Genomic DNA, 24,713 nt, shown 5'->3' with positions numbered 1-24,713 from the left:
TCTGCATAAATTTCCACCACTACAGGCTATTCAAAATTGAATTCTTTATACATAAAGGATTTACACAACCAGAATGTGCAGAGGACATCCGTTATATATGACCATCTCTGGGAAAGAAGGTAGCTAAAGTCATCAGAAACAAAAAAAAAATGAGGTTTAATGAATTCTGTTAGAGCAAACAATTAGTAATACAACAGTCCAAACCCAATTTTTTTATGTGAAAAAGTTAAAAAAAAGTTACAGAAGTTCAAACATGTAACTTGTTCAGTCTGCTTATGGACACCTGACATGAAAAATTAGCCATTCTCAACATTTTGGATCCACTACTTTTGTCACCTTTTCCCAGAGATGATCACATATAAGAAACAAATTTCTTGGCATCCACTTACTTATAAATAACTAGACAAATAATCATATAATCTTACCACACTGAGTCCTGTTACATTCAGCACAGTTAGTTTATCCAAGCAAGAAGCTATCATTGCTAAGCAGACATCAGTTACTCCGGGGACTCTGCCAATGTTTAGGATCTGCAATTGTGAGCACTCAGTAGCCATGGAACTCAGGCATTTTGCAGTGAGAGTATGACAGCCAAACACTTCCAATTTATTGAGACTGGAAGGGGAAATAAATAGAATAGAAAATGCTCAGATCAACAGTACTCTGCAAATACCCTTTCAGAAGTTGCTTTAAATTATCCAAGTAATTTTATTTCTTTTTATCCACCTGAGACAATCTGGTTGCTTTCTTTGTTTAACAGATTTCTACAGACATTAAAAAAAAAATGCCAGACCTTGGAAATAAACCGATATGGAAAATAAATAAAACTATTTCACAACAAATTCCTAAGTAAAATTATCATTAGTTTCCCTGCATACATCTTGCATTATTATTGGGCTCATTTTCGAAAGAGGACGTTCATCTTTCCACATAAATCGGAAGATGGACGTCCTTCTCCCAGGGTTGTCCAAATCGGTATAATCGAAAGCTGATTTTGGACGTTCCTAACTGCTTCCGTCACAGAGACGGCCAAAGTTCAAGGGTGTGTATTGGAGGCATAGCGAAGGCGGGACTTGGGAGTGCCTAACACTTGGACATCCTCAACCCATAATCGAAAGAAACAAGGGCGTCTCTGACGAACACTTGGACGACTTTACCTGGTCGTGTTTTTAAAGTACAGAGAGCCATTTCACTAAAGGTTACAAATAATTAGCTATCACACTAAGCCAGTTTAGTGTGCAAAATGATATACAGTGAAGTCAATGTGATAATAATTTATAAAGGCCCACTTAGGTGGCACGTATGCAATAAATGCTGGTATGTGAACACATCTGTATGTAAATGAGTTGCTTTCAACTGCATGCTATTCTGTAGGCATGTGCCAATATTTGATAGCACATACTTCCAACTTTAAATCAAAAAGAATCCAGGCGTTCTAGACTTACTTACACAATTTAGTCCGAGTAGTATGATGATATTTGCTTGTTGTACTTTGTAGGTGAGCATACACAGGGGCAGAGCATGGGGAACACCGGCACATAAAATCTAGGTGATCAGCAGTACCCAGAAGTAATGCAGGTATGGCTAATATTCAGTGTCTTGCCCATATAGCTAACCAGGCAAAGATAGGACTATTATTTATGCTGCCCTGTGTAACCAGATAGCTATGCAGGCACCGGCACTGAATAACACTGGTGCCCACATAACTTCCTGGTTCATCCCAACTCCACCCCAACATTAACTGGTGAATATGGTAGCAATTAGAGAGGATATTCAGTGGCCCTATCCAATTAATTGCAACTGAATATCTCCTCCTGACAGTGCTTTAACCAGGCTGAAGCCTACAGATTTTATTTCTGCATAAGTAAACTAAAGTTGCTAAAATTTGTTTTGTGCCTGAACATACGTTTTGTTCTTTTGAAAGTTTAGTGGTGGGGAATTTCTGGTAATGATGTGGAGGAAGAGAGGACTAAGTGATGTGGATGAGGAGAGGAAGAGGATATCTGAGGAATGGAAAAGTTGAAGGAGGAAGAGTCAGGAATAGAAAGGACAAAGGAGGATCAGGGATGATGAGAAGGATGGATGAAAGGGATGATATGAGCAGAAAGAAGAGTGATCAGGAATGGGTAGGTAGGAAGAAAGGCAGGATTGGGAAAGAGAGGGAGACAGAGGGAAAGAGAGGGAGATTGGGATAGGGAAGAGAAGGAAGGAAGATCAAGGATGGGGAAAGAAGAAAAATTGTGATGGTGGATGAATAGGGGAGAAGAGGAGAGAAGGAAGCTGGAAAATTAAAAAGGTGAATGATAACTGGAATCATGGAAGGCAGGATATAGAGAAAGGAGAGGAAAGTGTCCCCTAAATCCACCTCTATTCTCCCTCAAGTCTCTATGCCCCCTCTCCCATTCTCCACCCCCGATCCTTACCCACTCTCTCTCCCACTCTCCATGCCAGTCCTTTTGCTCCCATTTGTTCATTTCACCCATAGTTCTCTTTCTGTCCCCACTGCAGTTATTCATACCCTCTTCCAACTCTCTTTCAAACACACTATAAACGCCAACTTCCTTTCACACACATCCCACTTTATCTATTTACACTATTCCCCCAACCCTCTATCACACCTCCAACTCCCTCTTTAATGTAAAGAACCTAGCTCCTGTTTCACACAACCATTCCATAACATACCAACTATCTCTCAACCCTTTTTTTTCAATGAACTGCAGACCCTGTAGTCTGTGATCTCTCACTGGGTCTGGATTCTCTGCAGGGAGATCTTGGGTACATACTTCATAAGCATAGCACTGTCCCCACTTAGATCTACCACCTGTGGATCACGGGATTCTAGGACAGGACCATCTAGGGCTGGGAAACCATTGCCCCCCCCCCCCCCTAGGTTCATTCATTTTGCAACTTGCTTCCACTTTCACAAACTCACAATCCAGTCCAGGATTGGTTCTGAACCATTAAGTTATTGAAAGTCTTAAATAGGCAAGATAAAAAAAGAACTAATAAATATGAAAGCATTAAAATAGTAAAAGTTACAATTCACCTTTTCTCCTTCTTCTCCATCCCATGGATTAAGAAGAAAACTCTTCTTTTACACTCCTAGGAATTATTTCCATAAATAGGAATTCCAGTCTTCTTCAGCTATTCATCTCTTTCTCTCTATTGGAAGTAGATCATAGACACAGGATGCATACATTTCTTCCCTCGAATCCTGACCCTCCTGGATTCAACTCCTAGGGTAGTCCTCTGAATCCTCACCTTCTTTCTCAGAAGCTGTGGTATTCCTTGATTCTCCTTATTCCAGAGGGTCCACGGATCTCTTTTAGGCTCTTCTGGCAGGGGCATAGCATAAAACCAAATTACTTACCTAAGGACCTCTTTTACAAAGCCGCGCTAGTGGCGCTACCGATTCTACGTGCGGCAAATGACAAGAAGCCCGTTCAATTTCTATGCTGCATGATATAGATAAGCAATACCAGTGCCAATATCCAGGTATTAGCAATATTAAGTGTTGGTACCTGGATATCTATCCGGGTATGACCCCATAGCACAGGACTTATCCAGGTAGCAGCAGTTGCTTGGTTTCTCCAAGGACAAGCAGGACAGCAAGTCCTCACAACATGGGTCTCCATAGCTACTGGCTGCCTTCAACAGCCATTTTAATATTTTGTCCTTTTTTTATTTTTGAAAGGCAGCCTGTATGCTCATGATCCATTAAGCTTGTCTCATTTTGAGACATGTCACAGAGACATCACTCTAGGGCAGGGGTTCTCAACCCAGTTCTTGGAACACACCCTACCAGTCAATTTTTAGCATACCTACAATGAATATTCATGAGACAGATTTGCATACAATGGAGGCAGTTCATGCAAATGTATTTTATGCACATTCATTGTAGTTATCATGAAAACCAGACTGGCTTGGTATGTCCCAAGGATTGGGCTGAGAACCCTTGCCCTAGGGAGATTTGAGGACCTTAATATGTATGCTCTAGAAGAAAGAAAATGTAAGGGATATATGATACAGATGTTTAAATACTTGAAAAGTATTAATATATAAGCAAATCTTTTCCAGAGATGGGAAAGCAGTAGAAGCAGAAACATGAATTAAGGTTGCAGGGTGATAGACTTAGGAATAACATCAGAAAATATTTTTTCCCAGAAAGAATGGTGGATACCTGGAATACCTTTCCCCAGTGGAGACAAAAACTGTGACAGAATTCAAAAATGAATAGAATAAACACCGAGGATCCCTTATAGAAAGAGGATGGATTCAAAACATAACTTAAGTGACCTCATGGCAGTTGATTGTCTTATGATGGGCAGGAGTGGTGCTTAGCTGGAAAGTAAGGCAGTGCTGGGTAGACTTCTATGGTATAAGTCCTAAAAACTGCAAAAGACAGACTAGCATGAGTATTTTATTCCACCTTGTTCGGTAGACTGGCTGGGTGTACAGGTCATTATTGCTGTGATTTGCTATGTTTTTTGTTACTATGAGTTACATGCATTGCTGAGGCCATGTGTGTACCATGTCCTTAACATGTTCCATGCTGGTTTCTGCTGACTCCTTTGAATTTCTTCTACTACGACACTAGAGTGATGATCCTTTGTTGTATAAGAAACGCCTTTTGCCTGAGTTGTGCCTAAGAGCTTCTATGAATTAGAACTAAGCTGGGGGTTCAGTTTGAGGCTCGGGATAAGTTATGACGAATGCTAGTAATTCCATCACCTTTAATAATTATAAAGAATATTTGACAAAAAAGTACTACTACTACTACTACTACTACTTAACATTTCTAAAGCGCTACTAGGGTACGCAGCGCTGTACAATTCAACATGGAAGGACAGTCCCTGCTCAAGGAGCTTACAATCTAAAAGACAGGTGTACAATCTAGAGACAAGTGTACAATCTAAAAGACAAGTGTAGAGTCAATCTGATAGGGCATACTATATATCTCGAAAGGTTAGGTGCCGCAAGCAGCATGAAGAGGTGAGTTTAGCAGAGATTTGAAGATGGGTAGGAGGGGGCTTGGCGTAGGGGTTCAGGAAGATTGTTCCAGGCATAGGTGAGGCAAGGCAGAATGAGCGGAGCCTGGAGTTGGCAGTGGTGGAGAAGGGTACTGAAAGAGGGATTTGTCTGTGAGCGGAGGTTTACAAGGCGGAAACATAGAGGGAGATGAGGGTAGAGAGGTAGTGAGGAGCCGCAGACCGGGTGCATTTGTAGGTAAGGAGTAGAAGCTTGAATTGTATGCGGTATCTGATCGGAAGCCAGTGAAGTGACTTGAGGAGAGGGGTGTATAGTATATCGGTTTCTGGCGGAATATAAGACATGCGGCAGCGTTCTGAACGGATTGAAGGGGGGATAGCTGGCTAAGTGGGAGGCCGGTTAGGAGGTAAGTTGCACGTAGTCAAAGGCGAGAGGTAATGAAGGCATGGACGAAAGTTCGTGTGGTGTGCTCAGAGAGGAAAGGGCGAATTTTGCTGATGTGAAGAGGAAGAAGTGACAGGTCTTGGCAGTCTGTTTGATATGCGCAGGAGAAGGAGAGGAGGAGTCGAGCTTTCAAACAAAACAAAAAATTATATAAAAACAAAATTTTATAGAGCAGTCCATCAATACAACAGCCCCACAAAATGAGGGTCGGCAGGATTAGGGGAACTTCAATCCATAGTCTTGGAGAAAAGCACACAAACATAACCAGAAAAGTATATGCAAGAAAATTCTAATTTCTAAGACCCTGAATAGGATTCAATCAAGGAAATACAGTTACCTCACACATTCCTATTTTCCAAGAACGAAACATAGCTGGAAGATATAAAATACCAGCTACCCATACACATTACACTGATAATGACTCACACAATTACAGGGAAATTACGAAGGAAAGTAGCATCAATGCCTCAGGTTTTATGATGTAAAGCCAGGAATTGTTTCTGCCTTACCAAATCTTTTTAGCTACATTAGGGAATATTGAAACTTTCTCACCCATAAAATCTGAATTCCTGTTCTTAAAGTATGCAAGCAACCACATGATCCTTATCTTAGACAAACACATAAGAAACTAGCAAGTATATCTAGTTGTTATCTCTTCACTAGATCTTTCCAAAATACTAAACTGCCTAGGCTGTCCTGTTGAAACTTTACCAAATTCCGAAACCATTCCGAGGTTCTGTTGTGGTACATATCCCGCCTTCTTCCACAAGAGAGATAGCAGATCTGATTCAAAGGTATTAAAACAGAGTCAGGAAATTTAAATTCTCTTTCAAGAATTTCTGAAATAAATCCCTCAGTAAAGAGATATTACTTTGTGGGAAATTCAAAGAACCTCAAGGTTAACTATATCATAGCATTCTCAAAGTTCTCAAGGCTCTTAGGGGTCTTTTTACCAAGCTATGATAAAAAGAGCCTTGTGCTAGCAGCGGAGGCCATTTTTGCTGCACACTGTGGCCCTTTTTACCGCAGCGGATAATAAGGCCCAAAAATGGCATGGCCATGTGGTAAGATTTCACTTACTGCGTGGCCATGTGGCGGGGGGAGCACTTAATGCACCAGGTCAGCGCTGCACTAGAAAATAGCTATTTCTTTGTGTGGCAAATGGCACGTGTCGGTGCCTACGTTTGGCCGGCAATAGTTCCAGATTAGTGTGCAATAAGCTTACGTTGGGTTTACCACTGCTCTGTAAAAGGACCCCCTTATACACTAAAAGCTTGTCTTGTACCAGTCACCTGTACAGCTTTTACCTGGGTGATGTCAGAGTTCACACCAGCAATTTTTTCAGAGTGTTTAGCCAATAAAGTCTCACAAGTTCATACTTCTTCTATATTTTGAGAAGAAATTGATACAAATCAGCATTTTCAGGACCTAGTCACTGCATCAATAACCTTATGTAAGAATACTAAGAGGACATTTTAAAAAATCCAGGAATGAAAGACCTTTAAGATAAGATGATGAAGTATTTTGATACCCACTTGAGAAGACTTAAAGATCTGGGTTTCCTGTCACATTATTTTTTTTAGCATTTATATACCTCTTAGACCTAAGTGGTTTATAGTTTCAATTTACAGGTACTACTACTACTACTACTACTATAATCATACTAGGTCTGTCTCCAGTGGGCTCACAGTTTAAGTAGTAAATTGTACTACTGGTACACCTGGAGCAATGGAGGATTAAGTGACTTGTCCAGGGTCACATGGAGCTGCAGAGGGAATTGAACCTGGTTCCCCAGGATCTCAACCCACCGCCAACCATCAGGAAGCAGTGGGAATCAAACCCAATTCCCCAGGTCTGCAAAATTATACTGCTTTGTAACCTTCCGACCACCCATCCATCTCTCTGTTTCTCACTCCTCCCCCACCCCTACCTTTCCCTTGAGACTGTCATTGGAATGCTTATATTCTGATATTGTCATCTTCTGCTCATATTGTCCTGACCTGAGGTTCTGGATTCTAAAGTCTAGTAAAAAAAAAAGTTAAAAAGGTATCTTATTTTCCTTTGTTTTGCTTTATTGTTATTTATTACTTTTAAAGTGGTCTAACATGGCAACCATATTACTTTATACAAAACGGATATAAAGAAGCAAAGAGAATCCAAATAGAATCCAAGGTCACTTCTGTTGGTTTCCCTGAGGAGTGGGTTTCTGCCAGGAGGGAAACCAAGCCCTAATCACTGCTTCTAGGGCCACTGGCTTCATCTACTCTTTCCTCCCCACCATGACACTCCTGCAATCTATTCATTCACCATTGGCTGAACACCATCACCAACCATAATGGAATAAGGAGCAGTACCTTGTTTGTGGGACACCCTCCTCCTGCTGGTACAGCACCCTTGCCATCCACGCAAGAGCATGGCATCACACCTCTGGATCATGCACTGCAGGGCCTCATTAATACATTGCTTCCAAAGCCAGACTTTGCCCCTGTTCCAGGTGCAAAGGGACATCTTGAGGTACATGCTGAGCAAAATAATCCATTGTTATCTGCTGAGGGAAAGGTGGGGTCCTCACAGTGGGAACATGAGGAACCCTCACAACACCCTTCTGTTTAGGTATAACAACTAGGAATAATGAAAGCACAAAGTTGACAAGTACACAGGGAAATACATGGCTCTTGCCAGCGCATCTTAATCCACTGCCATCTGCATAGATACATTACTATGGCAAAATGTTTATGAACATTCGAGGAACTAATATGAGGCCAAAGGGCAGAGTGCAGTAGTGGAAGTGGTATTTTGCTATTTATGAATCTGAGATACTTCCTGTTACTGGGATGCATCTCTATATAGTATAAGCATCCTTAAATCCAGAGAATATAACCAGTCTCCATTTTGGAGATATGGAAACCATTGTGAACTTTTCTCAGATTAGATACTTGTTCATGGCTCTTAGGTCTAGGATGAGATAGACTCCCACCCCCCCCCCACCCCCGACACACACCTTCCTTGTTTTAACAGGAAATATTTGGAGTAAAATCCCTGCTCTCTTTCCCCTGATGGAAAAGGATCACCACCCTTGGCTTCTTAGAGAGCTCCTTGGTAAGTATGTGAGAGCTTGATCGAGATCATAAGAACATGAGAACAGCCATACTGTGTAAGGACCAATGGTCCATCCGTCCAATATCCTGCTTCCAGCAGTGGCCAATCCAGATCACCTGGCAGAAGACAACAAATTAGTAGCACCATTCCTTGCTACCAATCCCAGGGCAAGCAGTGGCTTCCCCATGTCCACATCAATAGCAGACTATGGACTTTTTGCTCCAGGAACTTCTCCAAACCTTTTTAAACCCAGAAACACTAACCGCCATTATCCATATCCTCCAGCAATGAGTTGCAGAGCTTAACTATTCTTAGAGTGAAAAAATATTTCATTCTATTTGTTTAAAAAGTATTTCCATGCAATTTCATTGAGTGTCCCCTGGTCTTTGCACTTTTTGAATACAGAAAAACTGATTCACCTCCACCCATTCCAATCCACTCAGGATTTTGTAGAGCTCAATCATATTCTCCCTTAGCTGTCTCTTATCCAAGCTGAAGAGCCCTAACCTCTTTAGCCTTTTCTCATATGGGAGCAGTTCCATCCCCTCTATCATTTTGGTTGCTCTTCTTTGAACCTTTTCTAATTCCGCTATATCTTTTTTGAGATACGGCGACCAGAAATGAACACAATACTCAAGGTGAGGTTGCACCATGGAGTGATACAGAGGCATTATAATATTTTTGGTCTTATTTTGCATCCCTTTCTTAATAATTCCTAGCATACTGTTTCCTTTTTTGCCACCACTGCACACTGGGCAGAAGATTTCAGAGTATTGTCTACAATGCCACCTAGGTCTTTTTCTTGAGTGCTGACTCCTAGCATTAGATAACTATGATTTGGATTATTCTTCCCAATGTGCATCACTTTGCATTAGTCTACATTAAATTCCATCTGCTATTTGGATGTTCAGTTTTCCAGTTTCCTAAGGTCTTCCTGCAATTCTTCACAATCTGCATGATTAGCAACTTTGAATAGTTTTGTGTCATCTGCAAATTTAATCACCTTACTTGTCGTTCTGATTAAAAACTTATTTGAATTTAATGACATGTAAATGTTGAAATTTTATATATGTTCATGTTTCTGTTTTTGATTATATGTTTTATATAATTATGAATGTTTTATTGTTAGCTGCCTAAAGAGTGTAAAGTCATTTAGGTTATAGGTATTAGGGATGGGCTGTCATTTGCAATAAAATGTCATTCGCCAATAACAGTACACATTCTTCTTAAAGAGTGCACAGTGTGCAAAGAGGGCACACTCTTTAAAAAATACACACTCTTTCCCGATAGTGCACACATTCCTTTGCAAAGAGTGCACACTCTTGACACAATTCGTTCCAGAATTCTAAAAAACAGAAAAAGTTGACATGAAAATTTTTGGCTGCCCATCCCTAACAAGTATATTAAATGAAAATAAATCAAAATTCTAAAATGATCAAATTTTCATCTTCACTGTGACTAATTTTGCTGCCATATTTTGAACCAACTGTAAATGCTTAACGTTGTTGGCAACAAACCTTGATAAAGCACAATGCAGTAATCAAGCTGTGTCAAAATTGATGAATGATCCATAGTTAATAGGTCTTTTTTCTCAATATGTCTTCCTACAGTATTCTGTAAGTTATGTGCAGAAGTGGGAGACACACCTATATGTACACCCCATGTGCAATTACACGTTACCTTATAGAACAGTGTGTAGTGCACTTATATGTGCAAGGCTGTCACGGTGCTGCCATGAACCTGGCCCTGGACCCTGTAGCCCAGTTGTTATAGGGCTAGTGGCAGTATGATGGAGGGACGTGGTGGAGTGATGTCATAGTCTGGGGGCAATTTTAGCCAAACTCAGTCCCACCTCGATTGGCTTTGCAACTGGCTCTGCTTGTCTTCTGGTTCCTGCTGCCAAGTTCATTTGTCTGCTGGTTCCTTTTGGCCAAGTCCGCTTGTCTCCTGGTTCCTGCTGCCAAGTCCGCTTGTCTCTTGGTTTCTACTGGCCAGGTCTGCTTGTCTCCTGGTTCCTGTTGGCCAAGTCTGCTTGTGTCCTGGTTCCTGTTGGCCAAATCCGCTTGTCTCTTGGTTCCTGCGGCCAAGTCCGCTTATCTATTGGTTCCTGCGGCCAAGTCCACTTGTCTACTGGTTCCTGCTGGCCGGGTCTGCTTGTCTCCTGGTTCCTTCTGCCAAGTCTGTTTGTCTCTTGGTTCCTGCGGCCAAGTCTACTTGTTTCCTGGTTCCTGCTGAGAAGTCCGCTTGTCTCCTGGTTCATGCTGGCCAAGTCCACTTGTCCCCTGGTTCCTGTTGGTCAAGTCCGTGTGTCCCCTGGTTCCTGTTGGACAAGTGTGCTTGTCCCCTGGTTCCTGTTGGACAAGTCCACTTGTCTCCTGGTTCCTGTTGGACAAGTCCGCTTGTCTCCTGGCTTCTGCTGCCAAGTTTGCTTCTCTCCTGGTTCCTGCCGCCAAGTCTGCTTGTCTCCTGGTTTCTGCTTGCTAGTCCTGCTTGGTCCTTGGTCCCTTCCTTGCCAAGCTTCAGCCTTGTCTCTTAGCGTCTTGCTGTGCCAAGCTCATGTCTTGCCTCCTCACCTTCTACTCCGAAAATGACCTGTCGGCAGTGGTTGGGTGACAGCTGCGGTCCTAGGGCTCACCACCCAGGTTCATAACAAAGGCCTACTTAACTACATTCTTGCAGTTATAGAATTGCCATTCACCTACCTGGAAAGACTGAACTGAAGACTCCACCAACTGCAAACATTTATCAACATATTCCAATTTAAGGGTGAAGTTATCAATGCAGGCTATCATTAACATGAATCATTTTACTATCGGCCCCAGTTATTCTTAACTAGGTCTCATTGCATAAAATGGAATCTGTGCTAAAACAGCACATGTTACTGGTAAAATAACACATCTTAATAGTAGCCCTCCTTGATAACTATGCCCTTTAGAGTTCAATTCATTAAATGAGTGGTGTTCTCAGTGAAGAAGAATTCCCTCTATCCTAAAGATAACACACCAATTAACTAACAAGAAATCATCCTTGTCTGATATTTCCTGATCTAAATGATCAAAAGAATTAGGTATAGGAACTGGCTCAGGAACTGGGAATGTGTCCACCATTGAAGGGAGCACCCAGGGACTGTCCAACTCTCATCTCCCACTGGGGAAGACTCTGCCCCTTGAAACAGAGCAGAGGTTAACAATCCTGGAGGCAGAAGGTGGAAAAGGCAGGGTCCTGCTGCCAAAGTGAAACCCTGTCCAATGATGCTGAAGAAAGCCTACCCACCTGCATATCTGGAAATAAATGTTTATTCATAAGGCCTCAGGACAGAGGAGCTAACACCTTGGAGGTATTGTCTTGCCTTTCCTCTTCCCCATAAATACTAATTAATTAGATGGTATATTGACTTGCAAAGGAAGTAGACTCAAAGTAATGACTACAAATTCAAAAGTTGCTCCAGATGTCCTCTGAAGTTGCTCCAAAAGGGCTAGACCTGCTCCTTTAGGCATGCACCAATGGTAGCTTGCCACAAAACATCTATGTATTATATTATAAGGGGGAGGTTCTCTGATGTCACACCTCGGCACCAGACCCTAACTTCCAGATGGAACAGCAATGGGATTCACCAGGTCATTCCCTACTCCAATGACAACTCCCACAGATTACTAGCACTGCTACTCTCTCGCCAAAGCACATTCCACCCATTTTCAAGCAATTTAAACAGGAGAGGCTTCCTGGCTACTTAAATCACTTGTCCAGGGCTAATCGTGAATATTCAGTGGCACTTACTGGATAGTGCCGTTGAATATTCGCGGTTAGTGCCAATGTAAAAACTGGCTAATTTATGGGTGGTTAAGTGCCGATATTCAGCATTTAAGATAACCACAAAAACTGGGCTACATGAAAAGCAGACCTATCTTTATGCGGTTTACCTTATGTGGTTAAGTACTGAATATTGCATTTAACTGCATAGGTTTTAGCCACCACGTATGCCTGGATATTCAAGTGCCAGGACACAACCCAGCATAGAATATTCAGGGATAAAGCCGGTGGCAGCCAAAAAATCCTGACCGCCGGCAACTGAATATAGGCCGGAGAATTTTTTTTGTCATTTCAACTTTTTTTCTTGGCCAGTATATTTCATGAATGTTTTCTTTTACTATAGCTGTTATTGATTTTTTTCCTAATATTTGCCATCCAGACGTTAAATTGAAGCCCTATAGCTAGAACAGATTGAAAGGCAATAAGAGATGTCAGATAACAAGCATCCTTTAGAAGAATATTTCTCCCATAGGTTTATGCTGTAAATGTCTCAGCACAATCATGCAGAATTATCATAGTTGTGTGTGGGATGATCTAAATATATATTACCTTTTCCTATGTTTTCTAACCAGCACATTTATGGAACCATCTGTAATCTTGCACCCATTCAGGGAAAGGCTCTGTAAACTGAAAACATGAGAATTATTTCTTAATATTACAATGATTAAATCTTCATCAATTACATATTCTATATAACAGGAGCAAGACACAAAATTTGTAACTTATATATGGAAATGCTGGGCTTAATTTGTAAAGAAAATAGATATGGATCTGTGGAATGGCTAAAAAAGGCAGGTAAAGTCTGAACTGTTACTCCTTCAAAAAACCCACACATGTACACAAACACAACCTTTTCCTCGTGGAGCACTGATGGAAGGATGAATGAGAGTTGAGCACTTGTGAGGGCTAGGAATCATTACTGGACTGCAGGGGTGCCTCTTTCTATCTATCTTCCTCTTCTCTGCCTTTGTGATCCGTATTCTTCATCCCAAACCCTCTCTCCATTATTTCCCCAGTAGTCCTAAAACCCTCAAGTATCAGCCTCCAGTCTCAGGTGGTCCTTGAGCCCTCCCACCTTCATTGTCACTAATTTCCCGTTTGGAAAATTGTCCTTTCCAAGAACTCTCCTCATCTCCATCCCAAGCTAAAAAGGAACAGGCCTTCTCGTTCCACTGGAATCAGCTAACTTGTATCTGCATTGTGGAGGACAGGTGGGGTTTCCTGAAAGACAAAAACAGGACCTACTTTTTGTATGGGGGGGGAGGAGAGGGAACAAAACTACATGGTCTCTTCACTCACTCTCTTCTTTTTCTTCTCCTGCTCTGATTGATTCACTGACAGCCTAATCCCCATTCTAATACTGTCATTCATACCTCACAGTCTCTCCAGTTCCCTCATCAGACATCACAGCAGTTACAAAATGTACACACTGCTGGTTATATTGAGCTTTTCTTCCATGCATTTCTGCTTGTGTCTATCTATAAAGCATTCTTATGTGTTGTAAAGAGTATGTAGGACAGGCCCCAAAGGAACCCTGGGATAGGCCAGAATACCCCCGTTATAGGCAGGCATTCCCCAGGAAAAAAACTAGAAATAAAGAACTACAACTCCCAGCATGCCCCAAGGGAGACCGGAGACTGAGGAAAGAAGGGAGCAGTACTGAAAGGGGTTCTTCAGGTGGTGGAGAGCTGCAACCGCTGAGAAAAGAGGATCCACTTTACAGTGTATAACAACCAAAATGATGGAAGGTGCAGTGACGAAACAACTCACTAATCACTTAAATAAATACTCAATCCTGCACGAATCTCAATCCGGATTTCGATCGAACTATAGCACAGAAACAGTGCTAGTAACCCTAATGAACAAATTTAAACAAACAATTGCAACAGGCAAAAACGTACTTCTCCTACAATTTGACATGTCCAGTGCCTTCGACATGGTCAACCATGGAATACTACTACATATCTGTCAGGTTCTCAGGTTCAGAGCCCGCGGGGCCGGGCTCTGGAGCAAACGTGAGCCCTTGGGCTGCTGACGAGGAGCGACAGCAGCAGGCAAAACCCAACCAACCAACGCTGGGCAAGCACACTGGCACCGGCAGGGACTGCAAGCACCGCCCAGCGAGCCGGAACACATGGACTGGAGGACACAGGACTGGAACACTGGGCTGGAATCCCCCAGACTGGAGAACACTGGACTGGAACACTCTGGACTGGAGCACACTGGACTGGTCTGTACAACTTCACCTGCACCTAGCCACTGCCCCCCAAGGGTTGAGCCCCTGGGTTTGAGTGGCCGGCAGGACTTACCGGATACCGGATGACACAGGGACCAGGACTAGAACAAGCTGATGCAGGAGTGCTCCAGGTACTCAACTAACTGAAGTGCTCCTAAATCTTAAAATGACAAACCTAAGCCCTATCCTACCAGGGGTGCTCCTAAGCCCTGCACAACAAAGGGACTTCCTAAGCCCTAAACTAACAGGAGCTCCTAAGCCTGCTCAACAAAGGGACCTTCCTAAGCCCTAAACTAACAGAGCAGGGAACTAAACACAAAGCTAACACAGGTGCTACTAAGCACCAAGCTACAAGCAGTGCTCTACAACCCCTAAACTAACTAAGGTGCTCCTATGCACCAAACAACCAGAAGTGCTCCTAGCACTAAAAGGACATCGGGGAGCCACAAGGGAAAAACAAGGAAGAAAAAACACAAAAACTAGCAAAGGTGCTTCCTAAACACCAAGCTACAGCTGTGCCCCACAGCACTAAACTAACCAAGCACTAAACCTACAGAGTGCTAGTAGGGGAGCCACAAGGAAACAAGCAGGGAAGCTAACACGAATCAAAGTGCACACTACAACTAACACTAACCTGGACCTTTAGCAAAAGCAAGCAGGGAAACTAACACAAAGTCAGAAGTGCACACTGTACCACCCTACCTCAAGCAAACGTTTGCAAAGGCCTTGAAGGAAAGAACACCACTTCCTTATTAAGGCCCTCCCAGATGATGTCACACTCCCTAGACCCAGGCATACAGCACACTGAAACCCAGAGAGGCCCAACCCACACCAATGCAGCACCGTGAAGCACTTGAAGCCAGTACACCCAGAGAGAGGTAGAAGCTAAACTCAGTCCCACCCACAGCTGCAGTATAGTGAAACATTAGAGTCATGCTGCTGGAAGCGCCAGCATAGAGAGAGAGAGAGCTAGCTCAGAAAGGACAGACAAAAGAAACAGAAGCCAGCTAAGAAGCTGACCCCAGGAAAATGGTAAGTTTGAGAGGGGTTTCTGGACCACAATCATAACAATATCCTAGAATACTTTGGAATAGGAGGTAATGTTCTTAATTGGTTCAGAGGATTCCTGACAACCAGATCTTACCAAGTAACAACAAGGCAACATCAGACCCATGGATACCTGAATGCGGAGTTCCCCAAGGATCCCCTCTCTCACCAACACTCTTTAACCTAATGATGATACCTCTAGCCTCTAGCCAAGCTACTAGACAATCAAAACCTTAACCCATACATACATGCAGATGATGTCACAATCGCCATCCCATTTAAACAAGACCTAAAGGAAATTACTAACGAAATCAATCAAAGCTTTCAAATCATGCACTCCTGGGCAGATGCATTCCAGCTAAAACTCAACGCAGAAAAAACACAATGTCTCATACTCATCTCACAACATAACACAACTAAATTCACCACCATAACCACCCCTAACTTTTCCCTCCCCATCTCAAACAGTCTGAAAATCCTGGGAGTCACCATTGACCGAAATCTTACACTTGAAAACCACGTGAATAATACAACGAAGAAGATGTTCCACTCCATGTGGAAACTCAAAAGAGTAAAACTATTCTTCCCAAGGGCCATCTTTCGAAACCTGGTACAATCCTTGGTACTAAGTCACCTGGACTATTGCAATTCACTCTACGCTGGCTGTAAAGAGTCAGACCATCAAGAAACTCCAAACAGCCCAGAATACCGCAGCCAGACTCATATTTGGAAAAACAAAATATGAAAGTGCAAAACCCCTAAGAAAAAACCTACACTGGCTCCCACTGAAAGAACGTACCACGTTCAAGATATGCAAGATTGTCCATAAAATCATTCATGGAGATGCCCCGACCTACATGCTAGACCTAGTTGACCTCCCACCCAGGAATGCTAAATTATCTTCCCGTACTTACCTCAACCTGCACTTCCCCAGTTGTAAAGGGGTCCAGCTTTCATACACGGTACGAAGATGTGGAATGCATTACCAACTCACCTGAAAACGATCAATGAATTAAATAACTTCCGTAAAGCTTTGAAAACCTCTCTCTTTAACAAGCTTACCACGAAAAAACCCATAATTACTAGAACGCACCCTTCACTCCTTTACTCAGAATGTCTTACTGTATAGCTGCATGACCAGATGCTCTTGCTGGCTTCTATCTCTCTGCAAAACCATTTGTATTTCTTCCCTGTTATGGCAATGTCATAACAAATCTTTGTAAGTTACATTGAGCTGCAAATAGGTGGGAAAATGTGGGATACAAGTACAATTAATAATAATAATATTTGCCCAGCACTGTCTTGCTGTTCCTGTTATTTGCATTTTTCAAGACAATCACCACACTTAATAATTAGCATGTCCTCTTCACTGGGCAGGGCAACCTTTGAATTCTCCCACTCCATGGTAGCTGGCTCCTCTCCCTTAGGCAGCTCTAAGGGCAGGCTACTTCCTTCCTCCACATATTCCATGGAATCTCTCTCTCCATTTGCCTCCCCTTTCTCCTGGTGACTGACAGCCTCCAGGAAATCTGCTCTCCCCTTCTCACAGCTGGGGGGAATTATATACTGATGGTGAAGCCAGGGAAACTGAGCTTCATCCTTCCCTCGCCCTCTAGTGGGGAAGGGAGTAACAGGCTCACCCTGCCTTGAGCCATTGCTCCCCCTGCTGGGACTGGGAATCCATTCCATCTTTTTAGAACTACTCTCCTCACTCATTCTTGCAAGGACTTCTGGGACCTTTAGTTCTGGGCTCAACTGTTTCACTGGGGAATCTCTGGGGCTTGCCTTGTCACACTGTGTATACATTGTTATTAATAAAGCTTATAATTTTCAAAAGAAAATTGAATATCTATGAAAGAAATAGAATCATGGAACTCTGAAAGGTAAAAATTAGTAGTGCTTTATATTTATAAGTTAAAATGTAAAAATTGTCAATAAAATTTGCTACATATCACCACAGAGACATACAATTTTCTATATATATATATAATTATATAGATATTTCTGTTCGACAACATATATGTGTGTATGTTTACATATATATATATTCATGACTGTATATACACATATATATAATTATATATATATATATATATATATATATATATATATATATATATATATATATATATACACACACACACACACATACATCTCACTCTTTCTATTCATCTTTCTGTCTAACTATCCATCTCTCTTTCAGGCAGTAACAGGCCACAATCTCCACATGCACGGCTGTCGGCTCTGCTGGTTCCATGCTCCTTCTGACACCAGCTTCCTGTTCTGGGGCAGAGAACCAGCAGAGCCCACAGCATGTGGGTGGAAGAGCAGGAAGGTGATCCACTCCAGCTACTAAGCTACGTACACCACTAGTAGAAATACAAAAAAAGAATATGGATTTAGAAAAATATAATGACTATATAATTGACTTGCTTTTCATTATCTTATGGAGATGAAAGGATTTCTGGTGAACCAAGGTCATATTAAACCCAATATTCATTAAGCATCAAGGGGAAAGTTAACAGATAAAACTATCCAGATAACTTCAGAACAGCCTTTTTGTGACCAGATTTATTTGCCTAACTTTATCAGCGCTGAACAAATACTGTTTAGTCATGCCCAGGGGAACACCTCCTGCTCCACCTCTTTGTGAGCATATAAATTTGATGCAGGCAGAACAGCTTTTAGTGACCAGATTTATTTTCCTAACTTTATCAGCGCTTAGTTTGGTGCATATAAATTTTATGCAGGCTATGATTTACCCTGATGAAATTTGCCCATTGGGTGTGGGAAAAGGGTAATTTAAACCCTGAAGATTTAGCCAGTTAACTCTGCAAGGCTCCTTTTTATCAAGCCGCACGGAAATGCTGACGGAGCCCATTCAAAGTGAATGGGCTTTGTCGGCATTACCACACCAGCAGCTGCTAGCACGGTTTGATAAAAGGGGGCCCAAGTTAGTTGGACAAAACTTTTAAATATTATCTTTGTTATTCTCAGTTTTTGAATGGTAAAACAGAAAATGTACCTTAAAGAAGCTTTACAAAGAGCAATGACTCCAGCATCTGTTGCACAGTCCAGCTAATGTCTACCGATGTTAGGTGAATACAGAAGGTGCTTGCATGGAGTAGAATTGTATCTCCTTTGAGACCGGGTCCACTACAATTCGTTATGTTCAGTTCCTAGATTTGGCAAGAGCATATGAATAAACATAATGCTGAACATTAGATTTAACATTACATTTCAAGTAAATGTTTTTAGGACTCATTAGATTTTCCAACATTTTTTCTTTTCTCAGAAAAAAAGGTTATAAAAATTCTATTTGCAGATGCACTTCATTCGGGAGGAGGACATCAATGTCAGTTACCATTAAAGAATTGTTATTTTAATCTTAACCCCAGTTATTAGTAACTAGCTGGTTGTTATTCAAAGCAATTTAAGGGGTCCTTTTACCAAGCTGGCGGGAAAAAGGGCCCTGCACTTGCGGCAGGGGTAGTTTTTCCCACAGCAGCCTGCTGTGGGCACATTCTACATGCTACCCAAGATCCACAAACCAGGAGACCCTGGCAGACCAATCATATCAGGTATTGGCACACTCACGGAAGAAATATCTGGATTCATAGAGGGAATTCTGAAACCTCTCGTACACAAAACCAACAGCTTCATACAAGACACCACAGACTTTCTGAATAAATTGAAAAATATCAAGCAACTACCACCTAACACCCTTCTGGTCACAATGGATGTAGAATCACTATACAGCAACATTCCACATGCGGATGGCATAGCTGCATGTGGAAGACTCCTAAAAAAATCCACACTGGACCATCAATACTCACCAGAAACTATTACAAATTAATCAAATTCATTTTAACTCACAACTACTTCTGCTTTAACAATGATATCTAAATAAACAATAATGGGGCACTACGATGGGCACCAGGACAGCACCCCAATATGCCAACCTTTTTATGGCTGAGCTGGAAGAGACATTTCTGAATAATACACCAGACCAAACCTCTAAAATACTACCGGTACATCGATGACAATTTTTATGATTTGGACAGAGGGTGAAGAAACTCTGAAACAATTTTATTCTGCCTTCAATACATACCATCCTACAATCAGATTCAAAATTGACTACTCCCCAGAAAAAGTCAATTTTTTGGACACCACGGTCTCAATCAGTGATGGCTGTATACAAACATCTATATACAAGAAACCCACAGACAGATGCAGCTACCTCCACAACTCCAGCTTCCATCCTTCACATACAAAAAGATCCATCATTTACATGCCAAGCCACAAGATACCACCGTATCTGCTCTGACCCAGGTGACAGAGGCAGACACCTTAAAAGCCTGACTGCATCCTTCAAACAGAAAGGCTACAACCCCAAAATAATCTCCAAGAATATTGCCTCCTCCCTCAAAACACCCAGGGAGAATCTGCTACAGTACAAGGAGAAAAAAATCCACAGACAGAATCCCCCTTGTAGTGACATACAATCCAGAGCTGGAAAAACTGAGGAAAATCATAAGAGATATACAACCTATACTCCAGGAGGATGAATTACTGAAAGAGATATTCCCATCCCCACCAGTACTGGCCTTCCGACAGCCACCCAACTTAAAACACAGCTAATCAGAAGTAAACTTCCATCACAGACATGAAAAGGAACAGAGGGCACACTTCCCTGTAATTTATCCAGTTGCAAACTATGCCAAAAATTTCACAGGACCCCACAGTCATCCACAAAGGAAAGATATTCAACATAAGGGGATCTTTCACTTGCTCATCTTCCAATGTGGTATATATCATTTAGTGTAAAAAATGTAACGAAGGATGCTATATTGTAGAAAACAGGCCAGATGCTTAAGACAAGATTCAATTTACATAGACATTACATGAACAATATTGGTGCCAGTAGGGCTCCCACGCCTGTTGGTCAGCATTTTACAGGACCAGGACACTCTACCAGTGACTTCACAGTGAGAATCCTGAAAGGTAACTTTAAAACTATACAAGAACGTAAGACCTTTGAAGTCAGAATGATTGAATATTTTAACACCCAACAGAAAGGAACTTAACAAGGATCTGGGGTTCTAGCCCATTATAAACCATAAAACTGTATGTCTCTGTTGATCACCCCACCCCTCACCTATCCACACCCCATCCTGTTAGAATATCAATGGCATGCTTTGATGTCCCCATGCATGCCTCCTACCCACCCCCATCCTCCCACCCTGTCAGACTGTCATAGTAATGCTTGAATGTTTTCACTTATATACACTGTCAGCTAGCACATTTGCTTATTTCCGATCTGACGAAGAAGGGCAACCTTCGAAAGCTAATCAAGAAATGTATTAAGTTATGTCCAATAAAAAAGGTATCATCTTATTTTATTTTCCATGTTTTATTTTGTTTGATTTCTATTGATAACCGGAGGATATAGTAACAGTGGTTAGCATATCTGGGTTTTAAAAAGGTTTGGACCAGTTCCTGGAGGAAAAAGTCCATAGTCTGTTATCAGACAGACATGGGAAGCAACTGCTTGCCCTGGGATTGGTAGCATGGAGTGTTGCCATGTTTGGGTTTCTGCGCTTGGCCACTTTTGGAAACAGGATACTGGACTAGATGGACCTTTGGTCTGACCCAATATGGCTACTTTTATATTCTTATGTTCTAAATATTAGAGAAAGGGATAAGCAGGCGGATGCTGGGGAAGGGGAGAAATGGTATAGAAGAAGAGGCAGGGAAATAGATATTGGAGATAAGGAAGAAGCATGGACACTGGATACTGGAGAAGGGAGTTCTGAATGTTGTGAGAGACAGGAAGAGAACAGGTCTTTTGAAGATGAGAAGGTGCAAATGGAGAAAAAAAAGGGGGGGGGGGGAACAGGCACCTGGATACTAGGATAAGACATGAGAAAGCTAATGGAGATGGAGAGGGGATACATGACAGGGAAAGAAATGAGAGGTTGGTAGATGAATGACAGGGAGAGGTAAATTAGGCTAGGGAGGGGATGAATACAGAGGGTGGAAATGGTAGACTAGAAAGTGGATGAAAGAATGAGGGTCAGAGATGGGAATAGAAGGAGCAGGGAGGGAATCATAGGAGGTGAAGGGCTGCTAAGAGTGTGTCAGAGGGCAGTGGGGCTGAGGAGGTAAAGGGAAAGGAAATGGAGTGTGCCTAGGGTGGAAAGGAAGAGAGGAGGGAACAGAGAGTGCACTTGAAGAGGCAAGGAAAGGAGAGGAAACAGAGCGTGCTGAGAAGGGAGGCGTAAAGAGTGTTCTGGGAGGGGGAAGGGAAAACAGAGGACCAAGGAAAGGAGGTGAGAGACAGCACCTGGGGAGAAATAAGGAGGAGACAGAGAACGTGCCAAAATGGAGTAGGGTAGTTATGGAGCATGTGTGCCAGGAGGGGTGGAAAGATAGGAGGGATGGAGGGGGAGAGAAAATGTGCATAAGTGGAAAAAGGGAAAGGAGGGAGAGTAAGAACAAGAGAGAGAGAGAGAGGTGGGGAGAGAAAAAGTGCAGGTGGTGGGAGAAAAAGAATGCTGGGAAGGGAGAATGTGAGAGACGGAGGAAGGAGGGAGATAAGAGGAGAAGGTGTGAGGGGGAGAAAGAAAGAGATGGGGATAGAGAGATAAAGAAGGGAGAGACGTAGAGGGAAGAAAGATGAGAAAAGGACAAAAAAAGAAGTGGAGGGTTGAGGAAAGGAAGAAAAAGAACAGCTCAGGAAAGGGGCAGAAATGGATATAGAAAGGAGGGAAGGGTGGTTATAGAGAAGAAAAAAAGAGAGGGGGATGGAGAAAGAATGAGGATTTATGAAGAAGTGGGGAAGGATGAGTGAGTGAGGGGGGGGGGAAGAAATATGTGTGTGGGGAGGTGAGGAGTAAGGGTGTGTATGTAACAGAGAAAGTGGGAGGGGAAGGATAGCAGAATGGAAAAAATTATAGGTAGAAAAAAGAAAAACACAAGAAAAATAAACTATATAATAAGCAAAAGAAGATGACAACAGAATTGAAAAATAGAGGAAATGTTGAAAGAATGAAATGAGTAACAGAAGAAAAAAAACTTCAGGGGTGATAGCCCATGGTGGTAAGCATCTTATATGCCACTTCCAGCCATAGACTGACCTAACCCCGGATATTCAGTGCCAGGACATGTGTGGCTCCCAGCATTCAATATCCAGGTTTGTGCACTAACCTGGAAGTTAACTGGGCACCAGCCGGTAACATGGAGGCTCACTTTCAAAGCACATAGACTTACAAAGTTACATGTAATTTTGTAAGTATATGTGCTTACCTTTATGTGCTTACTTAGCCAGTTAGTGGACTAAATATAACCATTAACCCTATAAGTTTGCCACTCTGCCTTAACTCCACCTCTGAGTCGTCCCTAGCTTAGACCTTTAGGGGATGGGCGGTTAATGGTGATATTCAGCAGCACTAACTGGTTAACTGCAGCTGAATATCAGTGGCCAGCTAGCTCAGCGGGGTTAATCAAGCCGGAGCCTCTCCTGCCTGGTTAAATCCTTTTGAATATTGACCCCTTAGAAATCAGAGGGGAGAGGAAAGTCAGGAAAAATAAAATGAACTAATAGGTAAAGACAAGAAAAATAAAAATCTAAATAAAATAATAGAAAAGAAACAATAGAAATTAATAAGAATAGATTAAGAAATACAAAGGTTTGAAAATATTTTATTGTGTCACACTGCTGCAGCTACAACTGAACAGGTAAGAATGCTGTGGTTGTGGCAGTGGCAGGCCTGGGAGGAGAGGGTGGTATGAGAGAGTGATAGTGTGAGAGTGTGTGGGGATGAGGGGAGAGAAAGCTAATAGATACCAGTCTGAAAGGAAAAGGTAACCTCCCCCCCACACACACTACCACCACCAATCTAAGTTCCCTACCCATTGCTCCTCCAAAAAAAAGTTGGCAAACTACTCCTTTGCCTACACAGTAATAAATGATACCACAACTGTTCTATTAAAAATTCCCAGCTATCAAGGAACAAAAGAATTTAATTGAGTTCAACACGTATTGAAGGCTCTTATCCTGTAAGGCAGAGCTCAGCTTGCCTGTTGCATTGAGATGAGATTATATCTCATAGTTCTGTCACTACTGGAAAATAATACATATTGGGAGGAAGTAATGACTCTTTGTAATTACTATATGTGAGCCTGGGCAAATACAGTGAATGATAACAGCATCTAATGTCTCTTTTCATTACTTTTATTAGCTACTCAGTGAAAACTGTGCTATCAGTGAATTTTGACAGCATGCCATGGCAGAACTTTTCTTCTCTAATTTAAAGACTGTTACATAAATCAATCTATTAATATCACTGTGCAATGTGGAAATAATCTGAAATGCTGAAAATGGAGGGGGAGGCATTAGAGAGCCATCAAGCAGCATGGACGTTTAAGCTACAGCTCCTCATAACCCCAACAATAACTAAGTATCTTAATAGATTACCAATACTTCAAATACCTGATGACTGATTATATTAATGTTTGGAAAAGTAATAGTGAACAGAGCAAGTACTCCAGTGCAGGACTGTGCTGCATAAAAATGTGAGGCTTCAAAGTTGAGGCCTGCAGCTACATGACTGCCTAAAGGCCTTGATATGTTAATCATACTGTAATGGAGCACCCTCAGGAAACATAGAACCCAGCACTAAAAACACCCTCAGAATCAAGAGTATAGAATTTTGCCATAATTAACAGGACAAATATAGAAAGAGAAGTATGGTCTGCAAATATTGTAAACAAACATTTGGCCTAAATGGTTGCTAGCTGCTTGAAAACTGAAGCACCAATGTGGTGTAGCCAAGAGGAGAGGGGGACATGCTGTACATAGAGGGGAGGGAAGGAAAATGGGGGAAATGCAGCACATGGATAGAAGGGGATGGAGAAGAGAGGAGAGGGGGACATGCTGCTCATGGATGTGAGGGAAAGGAAAGGGGAATTGAACAAGTAGAAGTAAATCAATTTTTTGTTACAAAAGTACAAAGACTAGGGGTCACTCTAGGAAGTTACATGGAAATACATTTTTTTTCATTCAGCGGATAGTTAAGTTCTGGAA

At 42.0% G+C, this 24,713-nt stretch overlaps 1 protein-coding gene across 2 annotated transcripts in view; it reads right to left on the bottom strand.

The window, feature by feature from the left end:
* Positions 1–594: 594 nt before the first annotated feature.
* The window catches only part of LOC115463310, a 136,167-nt gene continuing 112,048 nt past the window's right edge, over positions 595–24,713 (bottom strand). For both annotated transcript variants that reach the window (XM_030193698.1, XM_030193699.1), the window contains 3 exons: positions 18,651–18,804; positions 12,892–12,969; positions 595–615 (listed from right to left, as the gene is read on the bottom strand). In XM_030193698.1, the coding sequence (XP_030049558.1) occupies positions 18,652–18,804 (153 nt within the window). In that variant the 3' untranslated portion in view covers positions 595–615; positions 12,892–12,969; position 18,651. The remainder of the gene's footprint in view (positions 616–12,891; positions 12,970–18,650; positions 18,805–24,713) is intronic.

Source organism: Microcaecilia unicolor, chromosome 2 (genome assembly GCF_901765095.1).
Source record: "Microcaecilia unicolor chromosome 2, aMicUni1.1, whole genome shotgun sequence".
NCBI classification, from domain to species: domain Eukaryota; kingdom Metazoa; phylum Chordata; class Amphibia; order Gymnophiona; family Siphonopidae; genus Microcaecilia; species Microcaecilia unicolor.
The sequence above is the reverse complement of the archived record's forward strand: the minus strand, read 5'-3'. Positions and strand labels throughout refer to the sequence as shown.